The sequence below is a fragment of the Drosophila kikkawai genome, chromosome 3R (genome assembly GCF_030179895.1).
Source record: "Drosophila kikkawai strain 14028-0561.14 chromosome 3R, DkikHiC1v2, whole genome shotgun sequence".
Classification (NCBI taxonomy): domain Eukaryota; kingdom Metazoa; phylum Arthropoda; class Insecta; order Diptera; family Drosophilidae; genus Drosophila; species Drosophila kikkawai.
In genome coordinates, this window is record NC_091731.1 from 8727946 (window position 1) to 8754494 (window position 26549).

At 42.2% G+C, this 26549-nt stretch overlaps 3 protein-coding genes across 9 annotated transcripts in view; 2 read left to right on the plus strand and 1 right to left on the minus strand.

The window, feature by feature from the left end:
* The window catches only part of LOC138928890 (uncharacterized), a 57081-nt gene extending 49906 nt beyond the window's left edge, over positions 1 to 7175 (minus strand). The window contains exon 1 of the mRNA XM_070287153.1: positions 3434 to 7175. Within this exon, the coding sequence (XP_070143254.1) occupies positions 4188 to 7175 (2988 nt within the window). The 3' untranslated portion in view covers positions 3434 to 4187. The remainder of the gene's footprint in view (positions 1 to 3433) is intronic.
* The window catches only part of Dys (Dystrophin), a 178441-nt gene that overhangs the window by 52529 nt on the left and 99363 nt on the right, over positions 1 to 26549 (plus strand). For 5 of the 7 annotated variants that reach the window (XM_041774457.2, XM_041774467.2, XM_041774464.2 and 2 more), the window contains 5 exons: positions 20968 to 21058; positions 21134 to 21254; positions 21317 to 21450; positions 22015 to 22108; positions 22170 to 22250. In XM_041774457.2, the coding sequence (XP_041630391.1) occupies positions 20968 to 21058; positions 21134 to 21254; positions 21317 to 21450; positions 22015 to 22108; positions 22170 to 22250 (521 nt within the window). Of the gene's footprint in view, positions 1 to 20560; positions 20630 to 20967; positions 21059 to 21133; positions 21255 to 21316; positions 21451 to 22014; positions 22109 to 22169; positions 22251 to 26549 lie in introns of all 7 variants that reach the window. The other 2 variants (XM_041774456.2, XM_041774463.2) reach the window with 1 other exon arrangement.
* On the plus strand, positions 12581 to 20005 carry LOC138928892 (dystrophin-like). Its single transcript, XM_070287155.1, has 2 exons — positions 12581 to 12863; positions 18274 to 20005. The coding sequence occupies exon 2, from the start codon at positions 18458 to 18460 to the stop codon at positions 20003 to 20005; it is 1548 nt and encodes a 515-aa protein (XP_070143256.1). The 5' UTR covers positions 12581 to 12863; positions 18274 to 18457.

Genomic DNA, 26549 nt, shown 5'->3' on the forward strand with positions numbered 1-26549 from the left:
AGTATGTGGAAATGTGGTTAAGGGGACTGCTGTCAACATTTGCATAACGGGGCCGTGAACCTCGAGAGCCAGTTCCGATTTGAAAAACTCCTCTTTAAATTGTCTGCCCTGAAACAATGTCACACAGACACAGACGCAAGCCGGCAGAGAACAAAAGTCCAAAACAAAAACACAAACAGACACAAATGGCGAATAAGAAAGGGCCATGTGTTTTTGCAACAGAAATCATTGCATACTTTTGAGCAAGAGAAGCGCTCTCTTTGGAGAGCCTTTTCAAAAAAATCATTGCATACTTTGCAGTCAGTTGCCCAGTTTGAACATCACTGGACTAAGAGAAGTTCCTTGTAAAAAACACTCTTCGAGAGAGCCTTTTTTAAATTCCCTTAAAGTGTCTTTCTTTGGCATCTTCTCTGCGGAATTTTAATGTGGCAGTTGGGCGCAAGCGGCATGCAACATTTATGCCAGTTGACATTTGATTGACAAGCGAGGCAGCCAGCAGGGAAAATGGGAAAAGTCCTCCGGATGCTAACTGAAATATTTTTATGCCCTCTGCGGATGGGTTTGGGGGGGCACGTCGGAGGGAGTGAGCAGAAGTGAAGCCTGCACAGCTTGTTACACATTATTATGATGTTTGGTTTGTCATAAACATTTGTAACTTGTCCTCCACGTTCTCTCGTCTCTCGTCTCTTGGCCATTTGTACGTGCACTTCTGCCTCCTTTTTGGTGGAGTGTGTGCTGTGTGTGTTTGGGCCTTTTGTAATGGAGAGATGCCATAGTTAGTTTTTTTGTTCCGACTCTTTGCTGTGCAACCTTACTTATGGTATTCAATTCTGTGAATTTTAATGTGCAAATTTTTAGCAGGGACATATTTAATTACATTCGACCAGGGTTTGGAGACCTGCTGTAATGGATCTATACAAAATTTAAATGTAAATTTCAATAAAAAAGATTTTTAAACGTTCAGTTGAATTATTATGAAGAATTAAAAATACTATCCTTTGTCTAAAAGGAATTCATTTAATTAGTACTATTTTAATATGACGTTTATGACTTTGCTTAATAATAAATATAAATACTTTTAATATATTTCCTTTTAAAGGAATATTTAAATTGAAAAATACAATTATTAACTTCATATTAGTCAGCAAAAGTCTTACTAATAGGTTCCATGGATGGGAACAATAACAAATACATGCATATGTATGTACTATAATCCCTATTCTTAGTCGACTAGACATTGAGTCAGCTTAAACTTGTTTATTTACTTATATTTTCTTCCTACTACTATTTATTTAATTAATATAAAAATTATGCGATTTCTTAGGATCCACAATTCTGTGACATATTTCTCCACATATTTTCAATGGCTTCGTTTTGGGTAATTTTGCAAATACCTTCGAGTTCTTAGTCCTCACCGGTTGCCGTCAAGGGTTGGCAGAAAGCCAAGCCAAAAATGTAACCATTAGACGAGCATTGTATTTCAATTTGTTCTTCGAAACCAGTTTTGGATTTCCCGGAAAAGCAGGTCATAGCCGGGCCTAGTTTATTATCTGGAAAAGTGGCTGATAGAGGTGGAGGGGGAAGAACCTGAAGCAAAGCGCTCCAATTAATTACGTATTTTGTAGAGTGAAGCTTAATTAAACCATTATTCATTATCTCGTTCGTTTGCTTGTTCGCTGGCTGCACCCTATTTTTCCACACTCCCCTCGGCTGGCTCCCTCATTTTGGCCAGGAGTCGCACAAAGTTTTCGCCAACCCAAATGACCCCAAAGTCCTTATCATAAATAAAACGGAGGCTCTGGTCGGTGACTGGGGGTGTGGTGGGTGCTTGTGTGCCCGTGTGTGTGTGTGTGTTGAGGTTGCCTCGTAAATCTGTCTTTGACATGCAATTCCAGTGCAGCGGCTGTTGCTGCAACTTGGCCAACAAGCAGCCAACAACCACTCGCAGTGGGCATATTATCTGAAAGGACAACGCACTCAGTTGGCCAAGCACAGGCTCAGTGGCTTTTTTACCCCATCACCCTTACAGCACTACACCCCACCATCCACCCCTCTCCGCAGTTTTCACCCAAATTGCCTTTAATTGCAGCCTTTCGCCCTGCAACGCCTTCAACTTCTTCACCCTCCCCGTCGTCATCTTGTGTTTTGGCGCTACACACGCCCGCTTCACGCCATTACACGCTTTAATAGGCCTTACCCTTACCCCGATGCTCCGCCTCAAAGAAAAACAGGGCGCCCCTGCTCCGCCTCCCTTTCTTTATCTAAAGTTGCTCCACCCCCAGTCGGGGCCTTTCTTTTCAATGGTCTGGCATAGCTTCCTGGCATGTGTCTGCGCTTTCGAGAAGTTCGTTGCTTTTGCTACTCTTCTTTCAAGTGAAAATTCGCTAGGTTATTACATAAAGGTTGTGACTGAGAGGGTGTTTTTTATACAAATTATTACAATTTACGTTTTTAGATTAGAACTGATATTCATTATTTCTGTCAATTAAGAATTGAATTCAACACACCTCAAATGTAAATACAATTAATTTTTGAATATCTATTGCTATTGTAAGGAAGTTCGACGGCTGGGGTAAGCCTCAGTCACGTCCAAGGTCCTCTTTAACAGAAAAATTTGTAAAGATGTGGGACAAAGTGTTTTGACGGACGGCAAACTGACATGAGATGGTAATGGTCAGTTACCGGGATACGCAGCCAGAAAAATGGCTGATTCGGTCTCTGCAATAGAGCGAAATAATCGTCGGAGCGCGTTTTGGGGTCGGGCCCATAGCAATCGCTATGCGGAGACCGAGAGAGGGGTCGATTTTGGGGACCACCGTTTCCTAGGGCAGGGTTTATGGCCTAAAATCTAGGCATTTTTGGGAAAATATTCAACGTGAGTCCTGGCCAGCATGATCTTGGGTCGTTCCCTGCGAGCTGGACTCGATCTAAGCCGAAGATTTTATTTACGAGAGCTTTTCTTGAATTTATTTAATTTTTCCTCATGTTTAAATTTCTCTGCATTTATTTTCTCAGGGTGGGCCGTGGTTAGATTATCCGCGAGAGCAGAAATATATTTTTAAATAAAATTTTACTTAAATCTTATTATTTCAAGTTCGGAGTAAAATTTTCCCCAGTGTAGGCGAGACTCAGCCATCCCCCGCAAGCACCAAAAATATCAATATGTACGAGTTTAGGTTTAATTAGTTTTCAGTTTTCATTGTACGAGTTTATTTTTAATCAAGTTGTATTTTGTTTTTCAGAATTTTCTTTTCACTTTTGTTTGTCTTTTTATTTAATCAAGTTTGGCAGGGATTTTTAACAAAAAAAATAAGGTTAGGAGTCGGGGCAATATTTCTAGCCTACTCTAGCGAAAACCGCATCTTGGCCATCGAGAAATTTCTATTCACACGTGTACCCGCTGGCCAAAATGCGATCCTCCCTATACACTCACCCGTCTCCGTTTTCCGCACACACACACGTGCCTGTGGCTGCTGCTTCCGCCACGTCCTCGCCTCCGTCCGCTTCCAAAAAAGGTGCCTCCAAATTCTCCGCACTCCACGGGCTGCCGTCACTATCCCTGGTCACTTCGAGCACCACCTCCTGGCTGGTCTCGGGTTATAACATTGTCCTCGTTGGCCGCAGAAACTCCGTCGCGTAGAAACTCCCGTTGTGGTTACGTTGAAACTCCGTCGACCGCTCGCACGTCTATACGTTTTCGTCGCCTCCGCAAAAGTAAATCAAACCACGCGGCTTTGCCAAATTTTCGGCCGCGCCGGTAACTTTCCGTTGCTCATTGCATTGCGGTGCATCAGCTTCCCTCTCGCTCTCTCCTGTTGGCGCGTGCCAATTTTCGGGGGTTGCTTTGCGCTCGATCGTATGCTCGCTCTCCGTTGCTCTCATACGGCGCTAACTCCGTGGCCACTTGTTCGTGGTGAATAACTCTCTCTCTGCTCTCCGAGTGTAGGTGTGTGTGTGTGTGTGTGCGGGATCTAGAGATGTGAGAACGGGGAACCAAAGATAACTACTAATTCTTGACTACGCTTAAATTCTGTACAACTAGAAGATGATTATAGTGCGAAACTTGGCTGCTTAAATATACAGAGCTTATTTTACAAAAACAATAGAGAATGATTATATACAAAGCTTATGTTTACAAAGGGCGAAGTGATTAAAGTATTATACGAAATTATTTCCAAAAACTTAGTTTACAAAGCGAGAATAATTTGGGCGTTTGCCGGTTTGTTTTTGATTTCGCTGCTGGCTGCGGCGGCTCTCCATGAGCGTTGGCGGCAGTGGTTATTGCCGTCGGCTACTGTTGTTGTCGCTGCCGGCTCCTGACCGCCGTTGTTGTTGTTTTTGGGCGCTGCTGACGCTGTTGTTGTTCGCTGCTGACGCTGTTGATATTCGCTGCTGGCGCTGTTGATATTCTTCGGCTGACGTTGCCTCTGCTGTTGTTGTTGGCTGCTGATGCTGTTGTTGCTGTCGGCGGCTGGCGCGGTTGCCGTTGTAGTTGGCCGCCAGTATTTGTGGGAAGTCGAACGACTCCTCACATCCCCCTCTTTCTTCGGGGGCGCGAAAAAATGGAGATCTCGTTCTCCGTGGTGATGTGGGCGCGGCGGATGTGATGGCCGCGGCCAGTGCTGGCGTCTCCTTCTCCTTGCCCGGGGAAGAATTTCCCGGGATGACGGTGGCCAGATCATCGTCGTCGTTGCTTGTGGTGGCGGCCGTGGCCAACGCTGGCACCCTCTCTCTCGGGGCTCGCGGTCACGTCTCCAAGGGTCACTCGACGGGGAGCGGATGGTAACAGGCTTGGCACCACCGCTGCTGTCCAGGCGTGTATGGCCTCTTGGCCCAGGCCTGAGACGAGCTTTCTTGCGTCGAGCGGGCTGGCTGGTCCGTGTCAAATCGACGGCTTGCGTATGACGCGCTGTAGGGAAACAAAGTTTCATTAGCCTTTTAGGTTTACTAATATGACTAACTAGTGGTTTTAGTTGGGGGTTAGTTATTAGTGAGGGGGAAATGCTAATGCTGGTACTGGGAGCGTTGAGTTTCCCCCTTAGGGGAGTGGGAACGTTGGGAAGGCGCACCCTCCAGCAAGTGGCCCCCACTGACTCAAGCATTGGCTCCTGTCGCAGTGTTCCTGGTTGGCTCTTGTCTTGGCCAGATCGAGCGTCGCTCGTCGGCTTATCTTTGAGCAAGTTTGTTGCTGTCGTGCAGTCTTCGTACGGACTTCTGAAGCTGCTGCTGCGCTGCTGTTCTCCGTGTGTGCTTCCGCCGTCTGCGGGTATCCTTGAATGCTTCTCCGTTGTTTCCGTCTTGATGCGGGTATCCCTGGGTAATGATGCTCTGCTTCTCTGCTGCCGCGGTTGCTCTGCTATTTCCGCCTTGGTGCGGGGCTTCTCGCTGATGTGGCCGCCGTGTGCGGTCTTCTCGATGATGTGTCCGCCGTGTGCGAACTCCTGATGCTGATGCCGCCTTGAGCGGGGTTCTCGCTGATGTGCCGCCGTGTGCGGGCTCCTGCTGCTATGCCGCCGGGGTGCGGGCTCCTCGATGACGTTCCTCTGATGCTTCCGCCTGGGTGCGGGTATTTCCTGGATTCTTCTCCTGTCACGGTACAGGCTCTCTGCTGCTGATGCTTCTCTGCTACGGGTCTCTGTGCTTCCTGGTGCCGCCTTGGTGCGGTCTTCCTGCTCCGTGGTCTCCTTAAGTGCGGCTAGGATTCCTCCAGCGTCAGGTGTACACTCTGCTCTGGCTGGGGAAGTCGCTCGCCCTTCCGCTACTGGTTCTGTTGAAGCAGAAGCTTGATTTCGTCGAAACGGATTGTTTCGCGCGGCATTGTCGTCTCGCGGCCCTAACATACTGCTGGTCTGGGTATCTTGCGTCTCGTGATCTGGCTCGTTGCTGGCTGGTGTGGATTCTACGGCTTCGATGGGGTCTGCTGTTTTCGGAGTGAACGCGTTTGTCAAAACCGACGGCGTAGCTAAGTTATAGGTGGGGCTGGGTACTGAAAGAGAAGAGAGGACATGTAAAACCCGGCAACACTCGTAAGTGCGTATTCCTCTGCGACCACAATCCCAGCAGAAGAGAACTCTGGGATTGCGACATGTGTATGAACGGTGTCCTTCCTGGGCACAATTCCTGCAAGCTAATCTACAATGCGGCACCATCGATATGTTTCCCACTCGAGGACCTAGTTGTGGAACTGCGGCGAGCGTAGGTGGTCGTCTGACTGGTCGCGTGACATTTTGGTAGCTCGTTGATGGTGCTCCTGCATACGCCGGGGTCGCGTAGTCATCTCTTCCTGGTGGTGGCTGCAGTTCGGCCCGCATCCTTGCTTGGTTTCCTGTGGCTCGATCGCGGGTGTCTTCATAGTTTACCACTAAGGCGGTAAGTTGCTCCAAAGTCGTGAACTCGTGTCTCCTTGTAAACAGCTGGTATTCCGGTTGAAGATTTTCGTAGATTCGTTCCAACTCCTGTTCCGCGTTGTATCCTGCTCTGTGCATCATGAGTCGAATGTTTACCAGGTACTGCTTAAATGGCTCTCCTCGTCGTTGGTATCTGTTGCGGATCTCATCGTCGAGTCTCTGAAAATACCTGGGCGGCAGGAAGAAGTCAAGAAACGCCTTCTTGAAGTTCGTCCACGATTTTCCTAGTAGCTGGCTCGTCCGAAACCAGTGCTCCGCTGTGTCCGTCAAAAGACCAGGGATGGCCTGTGGCATCTTCTCCACGTCGACTTCATATGCGGTGGCTCGTTCCTCGAAGTGCTGGATAAAGGTAATGGGGTCCGTGGTCCCATCGAAAGTAATTCCCCAATTCTTCAGTTTCTCTGCGAGCGTGGCTGCTGACATCTCGGATTTCTTGGGAAAAATGTCCCGTCTGACCGGGTTGGTCTCCATGTCTCCGACTGTAGTGGCACCTCTGCCTTCCTGTGTTGACATCTGAAGCTGCGTGGGACCCGGTGGGTGTGGATTCAGACTCGGTGTACGTTGTTTACTCTCAGTTAATGCGGCTGTGATTTCCGCCTCGCATTCCTGCAGTTGTTCGGCTATCTCCAGTCCATGATCGTCCCGATTATTAAATGCGGCCAACCGGCTCCTCATTTCCTCGACTGTTCCGGTTGCTTCCAAGGAAAACTCTTTCAAAATCGCCTCCAGTTCCCGCTTCCGCAGATACGAAATCCAGCGCGCGCCCATATTGCTGTGAAATAATTAGTCAAATGGCAAACGACAAGAAAAATTTCGATAGGTCGAGAGAAATAATTCTGACGAGGGTCAAGCGACGTTTGCGTGGATTAAACTTCAGTGAAATATTGGATTTTATTTGTCACACATAAAAAAATCGCTAACTGCCCACGTGTAACTAGGTTAAACCCGAATTCGATGTAAAACGGCGATGTAATTCTGTAGCTCTCCTCGACGGCGGTTAAATTTTGATTCGGCGGCGATGTAAGCTTGTAAATGTTCACGACGATGATGAAAGTTTTATTCGACGATGATTTAAGCTTTTATTCGACGGTGCTCGAGACTTAGTAAAATTTTCACGACGATGATTTTTGGTTCCTGTTGAAAAACTGCGACTCTACGCGTTGGCTCGACGACGGTTGAAAGACAAGAGACCACGATGGGATCCCGTTGACTGTACTCGATGGCTGCTGGTGTGAGGGAGACGACGATGAGAGTGAAGGGTGAAAACAAAATGGCTGCGCTGTGGAAAATTTGTGTTAGCTTTTCCCTGCCACGTGCTTTCGAAATTCTCGCGACCTGACTTGGCTACCTAGAGGGCTTTTCGCTCTCGCTCTCTCTCTCCCTTTTTTTCTTTCCCTCTTTGCTTTCTCTGCTCGATTTTATTTCTTGGCTCACGTGTGTTTCTGGTCACGTGATCAAATAACCTCTCGTTTTAGGTTATGATCTTTTCACGGCTGGAATATAAAATTTTCCCCTGCGTGTGCCACGAGTTTCTTAGAGTGGGTATACTTTTTGGTTAAGTTCTCCCGATTTTTGCCATGTGCCTTGAAAAATTCAAAGTTTTCTCGATTGTGAGGTTATATAGAATGCCCGGTATATATTCTTATCGATATATATATATATTCACGTAGTTTTCTGCCCTAGAAATTTTGGGTGTCCCTCGACATCTGACTCTCCATACGTTCCGACTTAGAAAATTTTCTCTAAGTGGCGGAACCGAAAATTTTTCAAACTTGACGTATCCGAATGGGTCTTTAGGCCATATTTTCGACGTCTAAAGTTCGTAAACCCCATGTCCCTGCTCGGGCGCCATTCTGTAAGGAAGTTCGACGGCTGGGGTAAGCCTCAGTCACGTCCAAGGTCCTCTTTAACAGAAAAATTTGTAAAGATGTGGGACAAAGTGTTTTGACGGACGGCAAACTGACATGAGATGGTAATGGTCAGTTACCGGGATACGCAGCCAGAAAAATGGCTGATTCGGTCTCTGCAATAGAGCGAAATAATCGTCGGAGCGCGTTTTGGGGTCGGGCCCATAGCAATCGCTATGCGGAGACCGAGAGAGGGGTCGATTTTGGGGACCACCGTTTCCTAGGGCAGGGTTTATGGCCTAAAATCTAGGCATTTTTGGGAAAATATTCAACGTGAGTCCTGGCCAGCATGATCTTGGGTCGTTCCCTGCGAGCTGGACTCGATCTAAGCCGAAGATTTTATTTACGAGAGCTTTTCTTGAATTTATTTAATTTTTCCTCATGTTTAAATTTCTCTGCATTTATTTTCTCAGGGTGGGCCGTGGTTAGATTATCCGCGAGAGCAGAAATATATTTTTAAATAAAATTTTACTTAAATCTTATTATTTCAAGTTCGGAGTAAAATTTTCCCCAGTGTAGGCGAGACTCAGCCATCCCCCGCAAGCACCAAAAATATCAATATGTACGAGTTTAGGTTTAATTAGTTTTCAGTTTTCATTGTACGAGTTTATTTTTAATCAAGTTGTATTTTGTTTTTCAGAATTTTCTTTTCACTTTTGTTTGTCTTTTTATTTAATCAAGTTTGGCAGGGATTTTTAACAAAAAAAATAAGGTTAGGAGTCGGGGCAATATTTCTAGCCTACTCTAGCGAAAACCGCATCTTGGCCATCGAGAAATTTCTATTCACACGTGTACCCGCTGGCCAAAATGCGATCCTCCCTATACACTCACCCGTCTCCGTTTTCCGCACACACACACGTGCCTGTGGCTGCTGCTTCCGCCACGTCCTCGCCTCCGTCCGCTTCCAAAAAAGGTGCCTCCAAATTCTCCGCACTCCACGGGCTGCCGTCACTATCCCTGGTCACTTCGAGCACCACCTCCTGGCTGGTCTCGGGTTATAACATTGTCCTCGTTGGCCGCAGAAACTCCGTCGCGTAGAAACTCCCGTTGTGGTTACGTTGAAACTCCGTCGACCGCTCGCACGTCTATACGTTTTCGTCGCCTCCGCAAAAGTAAATCAAACCACGCGGCTTTGCCAAATTTTCGGCCGCGCCGGTAACTTTCCGTTGCTCATTGCATTGCGGTGCATCAGCTTCCCTCTCGCTCTCTCCTGTTGGCGCGTGCCAATTTTCGGGGGTTGCTTTGCGCTCGATCGTATGCTCGCTCTCCGTTGCTCTCATACGGCGCTAACTCCGTGGCCACTTGTTCGTGGTGAATAACTCTCTCTCTGCTCTCCGAGTGTAGGTGTGTGTGTGTGTGTGTGCGGGATCTAGAGATGTGAGAACGGGGAACCAAAGATAACTACTAATTCTTGACTACGCTTAAATTCTGTACAACTAGAAGATGATTATAGTGCGAAACTTGGCTGCTTAAATATACAGAGCTTATTTTACAAAAACAATAGAGAATGATTATATACAAAGCTTATGTTTACAAAGGGCGAAGTGATTAAAGTATTATACGAAATTATTTCCAAAAACTTAGTTTACAAAGCGAGAATAATTTGGGCGTTTGCCGGTTTGTTTTTGATTTCGCTGCTGGCTGCGGCGGCTCTCCATGAGCGTTGGCGGCAGTGGTTATTGCCGTCGGCTACTGTTGTTGTCGCTGCCGGCTCCTGACCGCCGTTGTTGTTGTTTTTGGGCGCTGCTGACGCTGTTGTTGTTCGCTGCTGACGCTGTTGATATTCGCTGCTGGCGCTGTTGATATTCTTCGGCTGACGTTGCCTCTGCTGTTGTTGTTGGCTGCTGATGCTGTTGTTGCTGTCGGCGGCTGGCGCGGTTGCCGTTGTAGTTGGCCGCCAGTATTTGTGGGAAGTCGAACGACTCCTCACACTATATAGGTATATTCTTCCTTGGCTTTTATTATTTATTATTTTTTGAAATTTTAAATAGATCGTTTAACGTATCTATGAGTCGACTTTTACTCCAAATCTGTCTTTTGGCGTCTTATTTCTTTTTTAATTACTCCAAAAAGTGAAGTGAAGCAGAGTCTCTCCTATGGCTGCTTAACCTCAGACCTTTTATGACACAAAGGCACCCCATTCGCACTCTTCTCCCCGGTAGGTCGTAGAATTTAAGTAAGCATTAAGTGAAATTATTGTCATGGTTGTTAGACTTTTTAGCTTCGGCTTTTGAGCCCTTTTTAGCCCTGAAAGTTATTTTCGCTGGAATAGTTTGGCGCACGAATAAATTTGTTGTGCAGCGGAAATATGCGAAAAATTTGTCTAAGCATTGCAGGTTAAATGAACTATATGTAGGTGCTTCTGGGAAACTTTTGAACGCAATATGTTTGCGTGTGGCCTTTGTCAGAGTGCGTCGCCTAGACTGTCCTTGGGGAGTAGCGTTCCAGTCGCAGACTTTACGAGCAGCAAAGCTCCCCTTTCAGCAGGAGAAAAAATAAAATCCCATTTCTCCGCTGCAAAAAAGTGAAGGATTAAGAATAGAGGATTCCAGGGAATAGGTGGGGACCTGATGCACTCACTCATTAAGCAAATTGTCCTGGGTTAACACACTGCTGCTGCATACGTGTCCTGTTCCTGGTCCTGTCTCTGTGTTTTTGTCTGGCACAACTCATATGACCAAAATGCCATGGCGTTAACAATTTTTGTTGTCTAATGAATTTTAATTAAATTCATTAAGCCGGCTGCAGCACTTGATGTGTCTCAAAGGGCGTGACAGAGCAGCTGTGGCTTTTCAGAGAATCTTTTGTGCTGCAGAAAATTTGCATTTATATTACGTGAAGTGGCCTTTATAGTGGAAAAATCTAGGTTTCAAATTATAATTTAAAGTGAAAATTTTGAAAGAATAATTATATAAAATATAAAAGGCAAGCTACTTTAGTTACTGTTTTCAGCCTTCTTTGTTCCTCAACTAGTTCCCTTGCAAACAGCTTCATAAAGAACTTTCTTATCACTTGTCTGCCGCCCTCAATTTTCTCCCCATAGTTTTCTTGAACTAATTAAGGCCAATGCACACCAAGCATTTTTCTGGTGCTCCGCAACCCATAAAAGAAAATCTACATCTAGAGCCACAATAACATAAACATCAAATTCCATCAATGGCACAACGAACCGCTCAATCTCCCTCTGACTCTCTCTCTCGGGCACCCCCTTCCGCTCGACTCCGATGGGAGGGTGGTGCTTCTGCTGCAACCCTGTGCAAAAATAATCCTTATCAGTTGTCAAGGTTCAGAGACGTACGCACAACATGTGGCAGGAAGGTTGAATGTCTTCCGGCTAAAAGGCGTCTAAATGCGCATGTTCCCCACGGAGCCCTAGCAAAACAAATGCCAGTGGATTCGGAGAGCGAAAACTGACGGAATGCCGGTGATGTTAATATGCAGAGAATATCGTAGAAGCGGGGAGAGATTTGTGCTAAGAGAGTTCCTAGTGGGTGGTTGTTGTTCAGTGCACTGTGGGGAAATCTTTGTGTTTTTACTCCTTCATTGAGCGGCGCAACTTGGAGGCAAAGTCTTTATTGAAAAGGGACAACTACTCACGTACATTACCATATTGTATTATTTTGTTTAATATAATTTCTTCTCATAGATTTTAAATTTTTTTATTTAAACCAAATAAGAAAGCTACAGTTGACTTCTTCAAGATACTTGGTACCCAAGATGTTGTTCATAAAATTAAGCAAAACATTCTCCCTAGGATTTTTTGAAACAAATTCTCCCATTAACTTACAAAACAGAACTCGTAAAAACCATAAAAATATCTAAGCTTCGGCTTGAGGTTCGACTAAGGGAGGAGTGCTAGTGTCAGCGAAATGGACAGAGTCTTTAACCTCTATTGTCAAATTTTTTTAAAACAATTTGTATTACTAATAAATATATGTATTTATTTATTTTGTAACAACCTTGTTGTTTTACATATTTATTGAAGATGTGAAATCTTATACCAAGAACTTAATTAGCTTTAGGAACTTGACTTAATTTTCACTAACTTCTGCCAGTGCATAAGCATTGCATTTCCTTTGGGGTTGCTTTATCCACTCCCCCTTTTTGGCTTGCCCATTCCGCCTCCACCTTTGTCCCCCGGCCGCTCCCCTTTTTTGTCGCTTACCTTTTGTTTACCCATTTGGGGGTTGCTGGTCCGCTGATTGCCGCTCTTGGAGAGCGCTACGCACAACGGTTCCGTGTTGAGATTCTCCCCGTTGACTGTGCTCTCTTTGCACGCTTTCGGGGTCCGTAGTTTGCTGAAAATCCACGGAGGACATTCGTTGGCTTTGACTGCGTACAAACGGTTGTGAAACTCCTCCATATCCATATCCATCTCCAAGCCCCCAAATCCCGTAGAGTCATTCACGCGTTTTCTGCATCGTGCGCGGCGCGTGAAAATCTCCGGCAGAAAAGAACGAAATAAAATAAAATAAAATTGTAAATTAAATACGAAATTCATTCATATGGATTAGAAAACTAGTGCGAGTGTGTGTGTGAAAGTTACATAGTGGGCTAACACGTTGAAAGCCAAGCAAAGTCAAACCACAAAACGGCATTTAAAGTTTTGTGTCTGCGGCGGCTTATTGCCCTGCCCTGCTCCCCTCACTCTCTCCGTCTCTGGCTCCGTCTCTCTCTTTCTCTCGCTCTCTCCCCGTCTCCCTTTTCGCCGCCGTATTTGTAAATCAATAAACGCGAGGGTGGTAAAAAGCCGCAAAATGTTGTTCAACAAAAAAGGAAAACTCCAGTGATTGCTAGATAAATAAATATACAAGATATTAAAGTAAATGGTGTAAGAAAAAAGCAGGAAAAAAGTGTTAATAAATAAATAAATAATTAATTGAATGCATTAAAAACATTCCACAATAACAGATATTTTAATGAATTAAAAATCTTCACCTAAAGAACATTGTGGGCATTTTTAATCATGATATTTAAAGCTATGTAGGTCTTCATGAGGCATATTATAAGAAACAATAACATCCTCTTCATTAAATTCCTTGCCACAGCGTTTAATAATTAATAATGTACTCCGGGCATTGAAATTCTACAAGAATTTAGGTAAAATATAATAAGAAAACATCGCATGCTAAATAGGACTCTCCAGGATAAATGATTTTTAGAAAAGTGAGCTTTCACCTTTGTACATAATGATTCCTTTATCCTGTATCAGGACAAACTACCTGTTTTTCCTGTCATTCAGTGTAATTTATCCTACACTAACAAGTATAATCCGTTGTCCCATAAAACTGTGATATAAATTACGAAAAGCACTTTACAAGCCCATAATAAATCCATAGAAATTAATTATAGAAAAATATGAAATACCATTACAAATGAATAATCAAACAGGCAAACTCAACCAAAAAAAAAGAAACACCAAACATTCACGAAAATCGTGCTCAATTTGCATATAAATATTCAATAAAGCAAACTCCATGCGAAACAACAAGCAGACGCGTTCACCAACAACAACAACACCAACAACAACAACACCAACAACAACAACAATTGGGCAAATAAAGTGGGCGTGTTTTCTGTGGCGGCTGCTCTTGTTCCTGTTGTTGCTGCTCACATCATAGCGAGAAATGAATGTGTTTCAATAAATTACACGGAACGAAGCGAAGCTGAAGAGCGGCGGCGGCAAGAAAAAATGCAAAGCATAACTTAAGGCGTGCTCTCGTGTACGTGTACGTATGCGTTCTCAAGTGTTAGTGAGTGCGTGGCTGTGTGTAAGCGAGCCCAGCAATTCATTGGAGTCTACTTCATGCGAAACTCACAAAAAACAGCAGCGTTTGCAAAAAGCAACGAATGAAAAAATGCGAAAAATAAACTGAAGAGACTTTTAGCTCGCTGAAATGGCAAACAAAAAATCAACTACAACTTTGATAAGGAAAGCTTAGCCAGCAACAGCTAAACATTAAATTAGAATGGCTGAAACATCACCCCCTACCGGAGATACAACAACAGTCTTCAACAACAACTATAATACTTTCAACAACGCGCCACGGCTCGAGTTATTTGACTTGATTGCATACTTCTAGGCGGAGCATTTTATCTCGCTCGTATCGTCCGCATCTCAGCGCAGAACGTGTTTCGTACAAAAATAGTTTATCTATCTACCCCGAACAATGCCACTTTTCCTTCTCTTTTCTAAGCCACCACAGACACTAAAGTTTCTCCGGGTATAGCATGCTTTGGAGCAATTTATAAGCAAATTTGTTTCCTAGTCCCAGTCGAAAACTTAAAATAAGAAATGGTCGAAATTCCCCTGAATACTGGCACTTACTGGGGGGGAAAATATGATTAATGCCTCACAGAGCCTAGAACAATAGATGTGTCAATCGAGTGTCGTGGAAAAATTGCTCCTCATTATCGAGTCCATTATTGTGTGATTACCGATAGCCAAGGAAATAGTAAAGTCAATAGGAAAAAGGCGAGGGGCAATGGGTACTGAATTTATCGAGGCTTATTTGTGGGCAGTCATCCAACATATTTGTTATTTGGCTAATCGAGTAAGTTGTTGGCCGAGCGTAGAACATATTGCCGATAAGTGCCTGAGATTTGGGAAATTATACATACTCAATTCGTGGGTTTGCTTGTAATTGATGGGTGTCAAGTTGGTGACATATGCATAACAGGCTCTATAGATTTGTCAAATATTTGTTTATATGCTAGCAGGGTAGTTTTTCTAGTTGTATTAGATTCGAAATTTATTAAAATACTGTTGTATAGTAGATGTATTTTTAAATATAATATAATCTCCGTTCTGGGAGTACTCCCAACAATCATTTGCATCGCGACAACTTTTGGCAGGATCCTTTTTCATTAGTTGGCATTTCCCTGCCTGCTAATCCGCTTTGTATAACTTTCTGCAAAGCCTCCAGCTAATTGAGTGCAATTGTGAGGCAGTTGAAAAATGACAGAAGCAACTTTCGCCAGCTGGAAGTGAAGTTTTAAATAATCAACTTTTGTCATAAATTAAATAGATCTGGCGACGGCTGCATAATCAAGAAGACTGCAGGCGCGGCAGTAAAAATTACGGCGAGAAAGCTATTAACTGTAAGTCAGTGGCGGAAGGAAACAAGGAAGGAAGGACTCAGAGCTCGAGCTCAGGATCCCCAGTTGCCAGGAGGGGGTCAGGATATTAGTTTTCAACCAGGACTGACAGCTGAGCTGGGCGTATGCAACAGTGGCACTGCCAACAAAAGAATCACAAGTGGAAACTGAAATGCGCTGTAAGCCAAATGGCCATCGTCCCGACATTGTTGTCTGCACTTGTCCGTGTTTGGGTTTGGGTCTGGGTCCGGGTCTTTGGCAGAAGTTAAATGCACCTGCCACCAAGGCGGCGGTGGCCTCGGTGGCAGGGATTTTCGGGGAGCACAATAGGGCGCACTACATGTCTTGTCTGGCGGCGCCTGAACCGTTGTTGTTGCCGGAGCAGGTGCCAAAACTTAAATGCAGCAGCAGGCCAGACTCTTTAGCTGCGTGAACATTTTTCGTAATGTCGCATGCAGAATAAGGATAATACTGTACCCAGTGACTAGAAAGACCCAAGAGGCAGGAATGATTTAATTATAAAGAATTGAAAATACTTATGAGACTTTTTAGGAACAAATTGTATTAAATAAAGCTAAGAGCTAAAAATATGTATATTTTGATATCCATATATCAATAAATAATTATGAATTTCTTAAATATGAAACCCGTAGTTATGACTCAAATGAGAAAGAATTTAGACTTATAGTAAAATTATAAAAATTACCCCAAAGAGGGTCTGAGAGCATCTTATAGAAATTTATTGAAAATTTACAAAATACCTTATTTGTATAATGTCAGGTCAATCGCACTTTACAGACTTACAAAACCAAAAGTTTTTTTTTTATTAAAGAGGTTAAAACATTGGGAAATATAACAGAGAAGAATAAGATAAAACAAGAAAGGAAGCGAACTTCGGCACGCCGAAGTTTGTATACCCTTGCAGATTGGTTTCGATGTTTATATTATAAATTTAAATGCTGAAAATACTCACAAAACAGAGATTCATAACATTTTACCTATACTTATTATGTTTACAGTTTGACAGTTACAGTTTTACATTCCCAGCATTACATATTTTATACATTTACCGATCGCTTCTATGGCAGCTATAAGATATAGTTGTCCGATTTTTATGAAATTTATACCAAAATTCTAGAATAATAAAAAAAAAACTTATATCTCAGAGTAGATAAACATACGTTGAAAAACAACAAAGCTATAATTTTTTTCCTATTAATTTCCCGATCGTTTCTATGGCAGCTATATCATATAGTCGTCCGATTTTCATAAAATTTTTACCAAAATTTAGAAATAATAATTAATGGCCACATCTAAAAAATGGTGCAAAAATATTGAAAAACAGCAAAGGTATAATTTTTTTTCGAAAAATATATCGAGCATTTGTATGGCAGCTATATGATATAGTCGTCCGATCCGGCCCGTTCCGACATATATAGCAGTGAGAGCATATAGAAGACTATATGCAAAGTTTCATTCAGATAGCTTTAAGGGGTTATCCGGGTTTAGAACCACAAAAAAAGGCCTGTTTTCCAGAATTTTTTTAAAAGATCCTATGACAATTTTGCAAATTTCATTTATTCTACATTAATACATAAGGTTTGAACTAAATTCTGTAAAATTTTGAACAAAAAATATTCACAAATGAGCCGTTGAGGGAGGGTTGAACTTAACCCTAAAAAAAATTATGTCCTTGCGGTAGGCAGGATTTCTCCGTCAATTTTTATTTGAAATCAAAAAACCAAAATTTTTCTGTTAGCTTATGTGTCTGGCTTGTCTCTGAACGAAGGATTTTTTTAAAAATTAAAAATTGAATTTTTGGGAGCGTTTTTCATGAAAAATTACACTTTTTACGTCAATTTTGGCCATATTTGGGGTTATAAAATCGGTTCTAATTAAAGATATAAAAAATCCTTCGTTCAGAGACAAGAAAAACATGTCTAGAAGAAGTGTGGAAAATCTTAAGTCGATCGGTCTATTAGTTTTCGAGAAATCTTGACTACCGACTTCAAGAAAGTGGTTTTGAGAAAAACATGTTTAAAGTTTTAATTGCCAGTTGTGACTCATACGACGCGCAGGGCTTTAAATTTCTCCCATTCCTACAGTTTTGCTTCGATCGACTTGAAATTTTCGGACAACATTTCTGACACTTTGTACTATTATATAAAAAAGTTTGAAAAAAATGAATTTTTTGAAATTTCAAAACCCGGATAACCCCTTAAAACTGAGGGACTAGTTTGCGTAGAAACAGACGGACAGACAGACGGACAGACAGACAGACAGACAGACAGACGGACAGACAGACAGACGGACAGACGGACATGGCTAGATCGACTCGGCTGTTGATGCTGATCAAGAATATATATACTTTATAGGGTCGGAAAAGTCTCCTTCACTGCGTTGCAAACTTCTGACTGAAATTATAATACCCTGCAAGGGTATAAAAAGCATTTGTAAAGCATTAAATTTATAGAATCACATAGTGCCCCCCTTACATGGTTTTCACTGTGGCAAGCGAATAAGCCGGCATAGCGGACAGCGCCAAAAAGTATGCTACGAGAGAGAGAGAGCCAGCCGGCGCAGGCAAAGGCACAAAGTGTGGTGAAAATGTTGTAGATGTTGGTGCGAGTGTGTGAGAGCGGGGGTGAGAAAGTATCAAGAGGAGAGAGTGTGATTTTAAGAGCACTTTCACACTCTTTTTTTGTGATTTGTTTTGCTCTTTGGTTTATTTGCTTGCGGCAATGTTAAGTTTCCGGCACGTTTTATAAACAAACCGAAATCCCACGAGAGAGAAGGAGAGAACGCGAGAGAGATGTGCTGGTGTTTACCATTAACATTTACCATTTTACCAATGTCAACAGTGCCGCCTTTTTATACACGCTTTTTATAAATTTATTTCGGCTTTAATTGAGCCGAGAGCCGCTAACCAAACACGCACATAATGCGGCACAAGTAGAGTGTTCAAAGCAAAAAAAAAGCATTTTTGTAACCAAAACCCAAACCCGGATAATCCCTTGAAACGCACAAAGCGGCGGAGAGGCAGAGATGACGGCCAAGCCACCGCCCCCAGTGCCGCCCACTTTGAGCGGCGACAATGGAGCACCTCCAGGACCGAAGCTTGCGCCCGAGATACCGCGGCTCAGCTCGGAGCTGGCTGCCCAGGCGGCGCTGCGGGGCCAGCAGCTGCTGCGGAAGCAGGGCTCCCAGGACACCAAGGCCGGCGTGCCACCGCCCCTGCCGCCCACCCAGAGTCGTCCTGTGCCCGCGATTCCCGCCCGCGGAGCCAGCGATCGAACGGCCCCACCAGAGATTCCGCCGAAGCGGCACAGCCTCAAGAGCCTGCCCGATGGCCAGGCCATGGTGGTGCCAGGTCTGCCGCCACCAATGAGACAGCCACCCCCGCTGCCCCGCAAGCCGGCTTCCACACAGAACTCCGCCCAGAACTCGGCGCAAAACTCACCGCTGGCGGGACTCAAGTTCAAGGACAAGCCACCGCCACCACCCGAAAAGCATTCGACCTTGTCGGCGGAGGGGATGGCCGCGCGGCGGAGCTCGAATCCATTTGAAATGCCGCCACCACCACCGCCTCTGGTGCTTCAGTCCGCCGTGGCGGCCCTTAGTGAGCAGAGCTCCAAAAACGGCCTGAATCCGGTGCCCTCGCCGGCGCCCACAAGGGCCAGTGAGGCCAAAAAGATCAATCAGCAGCAATCCGGCAATCAGCGATCGATGGCATCTCCCACAGAGGAATTCGGCTCGGAGGATGCCCTGCGAGGCATTGAGAGCGGGCTCCGGAATATGGAGCGGGCCATGCAGGAGCAGATGAACCTGCGCAGTCTCGAGGCGGCTGTCCAGAATAACTTCGACCTGAGCTTTAAGGCCAGCCTGGCGGCGGGCACGCGTCACTTGGGCGGCGGATCAGTGAACCTGCGAACGGTAAACTACGAAAGGAACCTCTCCCTGGACGAGGGACGACAGTCGCTGGAGGAGCTTAAGCAACTGCGGGCCCAGGCCCAGCAGCAGTCCCTGCACAACGCCTCCTCATCATCGAGCTCCAACTCCCAGGTGGAGCAGTCCATGCGGTCAACCATAGAGCATCACATGCGCTCCTTGGATCGCAATTTGCCGCTTGAATTGCAGTACAGCCGACATCGCTTTCAGAACAACTTAAATGCCGTTGCCGCCGCCGCTGCAGGAGGTGGTGCCGGCGCCGGAAATGCGTCAGCAAGCTCCAACGCTTCCGGTCCGCAGCAGCAGCAGCAGCAACCGCCGATGCCGCTGAGCAGTGAGTTCCGCGAGCAGATTCGCCAACAACTGCTGGGAAACATACCGCCACAGGTGGTTCACAACATGGGTCAATCGCCAGGATCCGCCGCTGCCGCTGCTCTGCTGCAGCACCAGGCGCAGTCCCGGGCCGCCGCAGCAGCTGCAGCTGCTGCTGCACAAGCCGCTGCGGCCGCAGCCGCTCAAGTGGCCGCCGGCGGCGTGGGCGGCGGGCTGTCACGGGAGGAGCTGCGTATGCGTCGAAGGTCGTCCCACGACGAGACCCAGCTAACACAAAACTCAGCCGGGGGTATTCAGGGTAAGGCCTTTTGAGAGGAGATGATATAATTAACATTTGACGATGATTTTAAAGTTAATTTTATTATTTCTCTTATGAAACATATACGGGCTCCATATGAAAACTAAGGCATATGAAAATTGTTTCTTCCTGAACCTGAATAAGCCTCTTCAATAATAATTTGTAGATCAATACGATCTTATGAACTATGTTAATTTATTTATATGTACTTACAATTTTCGGGAATCTTGAACAATTTTATTACATTTTATGCTAAAAGTCAATTTGTATTATTTAATGTGGGGATTTTGTTTCCTATACTTCATTTTTAAACGTTTTTCCCAGGTCGTGGTTTAATCATTGATTCATTCCACTTCAATAGAGAAGCGTCAGGTTAAGTTATTATTTTTTACCGTTTTACGGTAAAGAAATACATGTTTCAGCTTCTATAATAAATTCAATATCTGTTATATTTTATATTCTTAAACCATTCCTGTAACAAAAATCTCTGGAAAACTATAAAAAATATATTATTCTATATTTTCTGGCTTAACATTTATGTTGTTTTTTCATGATTCTCGACCTCGTAGAGCTGAATCAGTTTTCGCTAGCACCGCACTGTTCAGCGGACTTAGATTATATGCGTTGCTGTCTGAAAGGTAACCACACCACAGAAAGAGAGTGTGTTTGTGTTGTAACTTAACCCAAACCTGCCTCCCGCACAGGGCTCCAAGCTTAACCCATAACAGCACACACACGAACCCGAAGCCGACAAGCTGACAAAGCAAATTGCTAACGAAAGTTATTACTCCTTATTATTCCTACTAAATTGCATGGTTGGGCAATAAAACAAAAATAAAACCGAAAAGCGACGCGATAAACTCTGGCTAATCTTTGTTTAGTTATTGATACCTAATATGGTTTTATTTAACTTTGACTTACCGGATATTAAAGACATGGAGTGAATATGCAACTAATTAAGTTTCTCCATCCACAGTCACCCGCTTGCGTGAGCATTGGGACGAGACCTCGCAGTGTGTCCTGCAGCGAGCTGCCCAACTGAAGAACATGCTGAGCGACTCACAGCGGTAGGTTAACACTTGAGTCGCACTTAACCCGCTGCTTAACCCCCGACACCTTCTCCGTCTACCAATTAACCGCAGGTTCGAGGCCAAGCGTCTGGAGCTCGAGAAGTGGCTGGCCCGGATGGAGCAGAGAGCAGAGCGTATGGGAACCATTGCCACCACAGCCGACATCCTAGAGGCGCAGCAAAAGGAGCAGAAAGTAACTGAATATTATCCTTAAACTCCACCCTCAGTTGTAATCATCTTTTGTTCCTCTGACAGTCCTTCCATGCGGAACTGCACCAGAATAAACAACACTTTGACATCTTCAATGAGCTGACACAGAAACTGATTGCAGTGTATCCGAATGATGATACCACCAGGATCAAGAAGATGACGGAGGTCATTAATCAGCGGTGAGTTAAGATAAATATTTGATAACAAAGTAGTAGAGCTGGAAATAAAATCGATTCTATAATCGATTTATCTATTTTTTTTTTAATTATGCGATATATACATAAATTTAAGTTTTCAGAATTGATTTAATCGAAAAAGTTCTGTGTAAACTCGTGGAAGAGTACAAAGTTGAACAAAGTTGTAATTATAATTATAATTTGAGCTCGTTTAGGAATCGCTACATTCTTGCATTAGGTATTCCAGATAAAAATGGCTGACCTAGTAAAAAGGTGAAGAACCCCAAAAAGCTTAAATTTAAATACAAATATCGATAGATACAATGTAAAGAACCTTAGAATAAGAAATACATATATAAATTAAATGATTTCCGTTTTCGATTTTAATCGATTATAATCGATTTATTTTTTACATTTTCAAAAAAAGAAATCGATGCACTTAAAATCGATTTATTTCCAGCTCTTCAAAGTAGTATTGCAATAGTATTAGAAAGACAAAAGCGAGCATTAGTAGGATGATTGTTATATTCACAGATTTAAATGATAAATATTTTACTCCTTTTTAAGCTATGCCAATTTAAACAATGGAGTCGTCAATCGTGGGAAGCAATTGCATGCAGCTGTCCATAGCCTACAGTCGTTCGATCGGGCAATGGATCAGGTAAGTCTTAATTTGATTTACTTTAATTTCCTCTTATCTTAATAAAAACTTCTTTCGACAGTTCCTTGCATTTCTCTCGGAGACGGAAACACTTTGTGAAAACGCCGAGTCGGAAATTGATCGCAATCCATTGATGTTCAAGGTAAGTTTACGATTTAAGTTTTTGAGTTTTCAATACAACCCGCTGCTGACATAATGATATATTTATTTTGCAACAATTTAACGACACTTGACAGATTTATGCAGTGTTCGTATACTGTTTATTTTCTTGGAAAAGTTCAACGGCTTTCTCTTTTGTTGCCTGAACATCTGCGAATAAACTGAGAAAGATGATGAGCAGTCAAGAGATACAGTGGGGCCAATTAGGAGTTATTATCGGTGAATTTTGAAAATATAAAATGAACAGATATTCGTACTAAAATTTATGCAAATTATATATTTATTTTTAATTAATTAAATAAGAGGTTATGAGTACAGTTTAAATTACCCTAAGATATACTTTTAAAAAAGAGATCTGATCGCTTTTGGTTTTCGTAATGCAACTGACCTTGTATATTTCCATTTCCTTTGAGGTTTCTATTTATAACAAGAAAGGAAGCTAACTTCGGCACGCCGAAGTTTGTATACCCTTGCAGATTGGTTTTGATGTTTATTTTATAGATTTAAATGCTGAAAACACTCACAAAACAGAGTTTCATTACATTTTACCTATACTTATTATGTTTACAGTTTGACAGTTACAGTTTTACATTCTCAGCTTTATATATTTTATACATTTACCGATCGCTTCTATGGCAGCTATAAGATATAGTTGTCCGATTTTTATGAAATTTATACCAAAATTCTAGAATAATAAAAAAAACGTATATCTCAGAGTAAATAAAAATGCGTTGAAAAACAACGAAGCTATAATTTTATTTCTATTAATTTCTCGATCGTTCCTATGGCAGCTATATCATATAGTCGTCCGATTTTCATAAAATTTTTACCAAAATTCTGGAATAATATAAAATGGCTATATCTCAAAAATGATGCAAAAATATTGAAAAACAGCCAAGTTATACTTTTTTTTCTAAAAATTTATCAAACATTTGTATGGCAGCTATATGATATAGTCGTCCGATCCGGCCCGTTCCGACATATATAGCAGTGAGAGCATATAGAAGACTATATGCAAAGTTTCATTCAGATAGCTTTAAAACTGAGGGACTAGTTTGCGTAGAAACAGACAGACAGACAGACGGACAGACGGACAGACAGACAGACGGACAGACGGACAGACAGACAGACGGACAGACGGACATGGCTAGATCGACTCGGCTGTTGATGCTGATCAAGAATATATATACTTTATAGGGTCGGAAACGTCTCCTTCACTGCGTTGCAAACTTCTGACTGAAATTATAATACCCTGCAAGGGTATAAAAATAAGTTTCTGGCATTTCCAAAGTTTCGCTTTGAACCCCTTTGATACTGCTCTTCGAAAGAGTTTTCTTTGGCTTTCCTAATTGCTTTCATCTTCACCGATAAGATTTAGCCATTATTGGACCGCTCAAGGGCTGGGTTCGATCCACTTGAACTTGCCTATAATGATCCCAATCCGGATCCAGAAAGAGACTTCCACTCGGAGCACTTGCACTCAATGTCTCAATGACAGTTGTAGTCAGTATTGGCATTGGGGCCACAAATGAGATCTGCCCACTTGCTACATGCACTTATCGATGATACCCATCTTCGGAGAATGGAGGTGGTCCACCGCTTCCCCCATTTCATTTCCATTTTCCTATTTTCCAACTCCCTCCGCTCCCCACCTCCATAGGAATATATATTCTGAAGAGTTCAGTGTGGCGCGCGCTTCTCGAGTGATGTTGTGGCGTCTGTTTGTTTGTTTATTTGGTTTGGGGGATGGTTAAACAACGGGGAAGGCATCATCGTCGTCATCATCATCATCATCGCCACCATCTTCATTGTTCTCTCTTTTGTTGTAATTACATTCGCCTATTTAAGATAATTATTATAAGAGGCTTGCTTGCTTCTCTTTTCAATATTCCTGGCTTTGTCTCAACCATTAAATTTTTCGGTCTTGCCATCATCCCATTTCAATTCAATTATAATTAGTTTTATTGCTCTGGATGTTTGTGTTCAAATTAAGAATTTTAGAGACAAAAATTTAAATACTTTTCGTTTTTCTTTCTATTTTCTACTGGCTTTCTGGATATATTTTCACATTGGGAAAATGACTGAACTTCTTTTTCCTTACAAAAAATATCAATATTTAAAATAAATATATAGAGTTATTATTATTAAACAAGGATAAGAAAAAATCAATTTAACAGAAAAATGCTCTCGATTTCTGCCGAGATGTCTAAAATATTTAATTACTTATGATAATATTGTTATTTAATATTCCTGCAAAGCTCACATAAAAAGCTTTAAGTTTGGGTTTAGCGACAGGATATATTTTCTTATCAAGGACTGTTCCCACTATTATTCCTTAACAAACATTTGAAAGCGCATGCGCTTTTCATTTTAAAAGCTTTGTTAAACTTAGCTTTATAAGTTATAAATAGTGGGATGAAAAAGTCTCCAAATATATTGGGAAAAGTCCCGGCAGATGTATTTTCGCGCTCTTTTTCGTTTGTGATTTAATTTGATTTTGTTTTTTTAGATGTTTTAAGCTACTTAAACATATTATTAAACTTGGTCTGAAAACCAGAATTTCTGATGAAAACAATTTGCTAAATGATAGTTTATGTCATCATAAAATTGTTTGTCATTTTTAATGATGATAATCCTAAAAGGGTGCATTCATATTCGGAGTCATTAGTTTTAGAGTGTGAAATAGGGCATTCTCTAGTCGCTTATGCTATTGATTTCCTTTGTTTTGTTTATTTTACCGGTAGATAATAACGGTATTTACCCGCTGTTTAATACTCTCCCAGGTGACTCTCCGAGTCTCCACTATTCTGGCCGCTCTGTTTTGTTGATGCTCTCTGTTGTTATTATCTCGGCAAGTGTCCGACTCCCACACATGTGAAAAGCCGACAGCCGACGAGGCCAAGGCACAGTGCTGACAACTTGGCTTTTTTTTTCCTTTAGATTTAAGGGGGTCTTCTCATTCAAAAGCCGTTTTTTGGACCCTTTTTAAAAAAATTCTTATTTGAAAACGCAAAGAATAATTGAAAACTTTTTTTATTTATTGTATTCAAAAATGTTCAAAGTAACTAAAAAAGTTGTTCTTGCCTCGATACGAGGGTTGTTCAAAGAGTAATGAGACTTCAAACTTGGTGGTCGAAAAAAAAGGTGTCGTCCTGGCGGCCACGATTCAGGGTCTCCAGAGCGTCCGAAATGAAAAATAAAAACGGGGTTATAATCAGAATAGATGTCATTTTCGGCTGACGGAACAGATTTTTTTTTTAAATTTGTAAAACAAAATGGCGGCCATTCAAAAAAAAATATTCGATTTCGGGCGTTTTTTTTGTAGTTTAGTGTAAAAAAAAAATAGAAAAAAAATTTTTTTTTTAAATCTGTTCCGTCAACCGAAAATGGTGACAATTATGCGTCGATTCCACTTTGTTTCATGAAATTCGGTTCAGTTGAACTGGAGATATCATGGCCGCCAGTTCGAAAAACGTGGTTTCGAGATAAACGCGTTTGAAGTTTGAAAAAAGCTCATTTTGCATAGATCTTGCTTCACAAAAAGGCTGTATCTTCTAAAGTATTTTGAATTTCTAAAAATCCTTTTGGGGACATATACACACCATCCCAAGCTATAAATAAGTACAAAAAAAAAAAAAATCGAAAAAAAAAAGTTGCCCAATGAGAAGACCCCCTTAAAGATTATGAGGGATAAATTGCTGAACGAGCTGTTAATGCTTAGTTTTGGATCTGCAACCTTCTATTTTAATGCAATAAGTCTTATTTATTTTATTATATATTTATTTAAATTTAAAATTGTTTAATATTTTTCAAATTTGAAAACGGACCTGGCTGCTTCCAGAAATAAATAGCATGTTTAAGTCAGAGCACGTAATCACTATAAGTGAAAAAATAAAAATCAATGTTTACTGATTATCTATTGATTTTAATATATTTTGCTTGCCATTAATAATTATAATTTAATATTTACTTAACCGTTCAAAGAATAAGAATAATTATTTTGAACGATTAAATATCGCTTAAAAAATAATGTTTTTTTAGCAATATTTTTTTGATCAAAATATGTAATATCTTCTTTCTAAGAGGTTTCTTTGAAAAAAATTGTACATGATTCTATGAATCGAAAACAGACGAACCAAAAAAACACATTGAGCGAAATAATTATTATATTTTAAGCAATATTTTGTCGCTCAAAATAATAATAATTATTCGTTGAGGGATTTAATAAAGCTTAAAAATTTTTATTTAAACTTGGTGTAATATATAAAAATCTAGAGTTTAG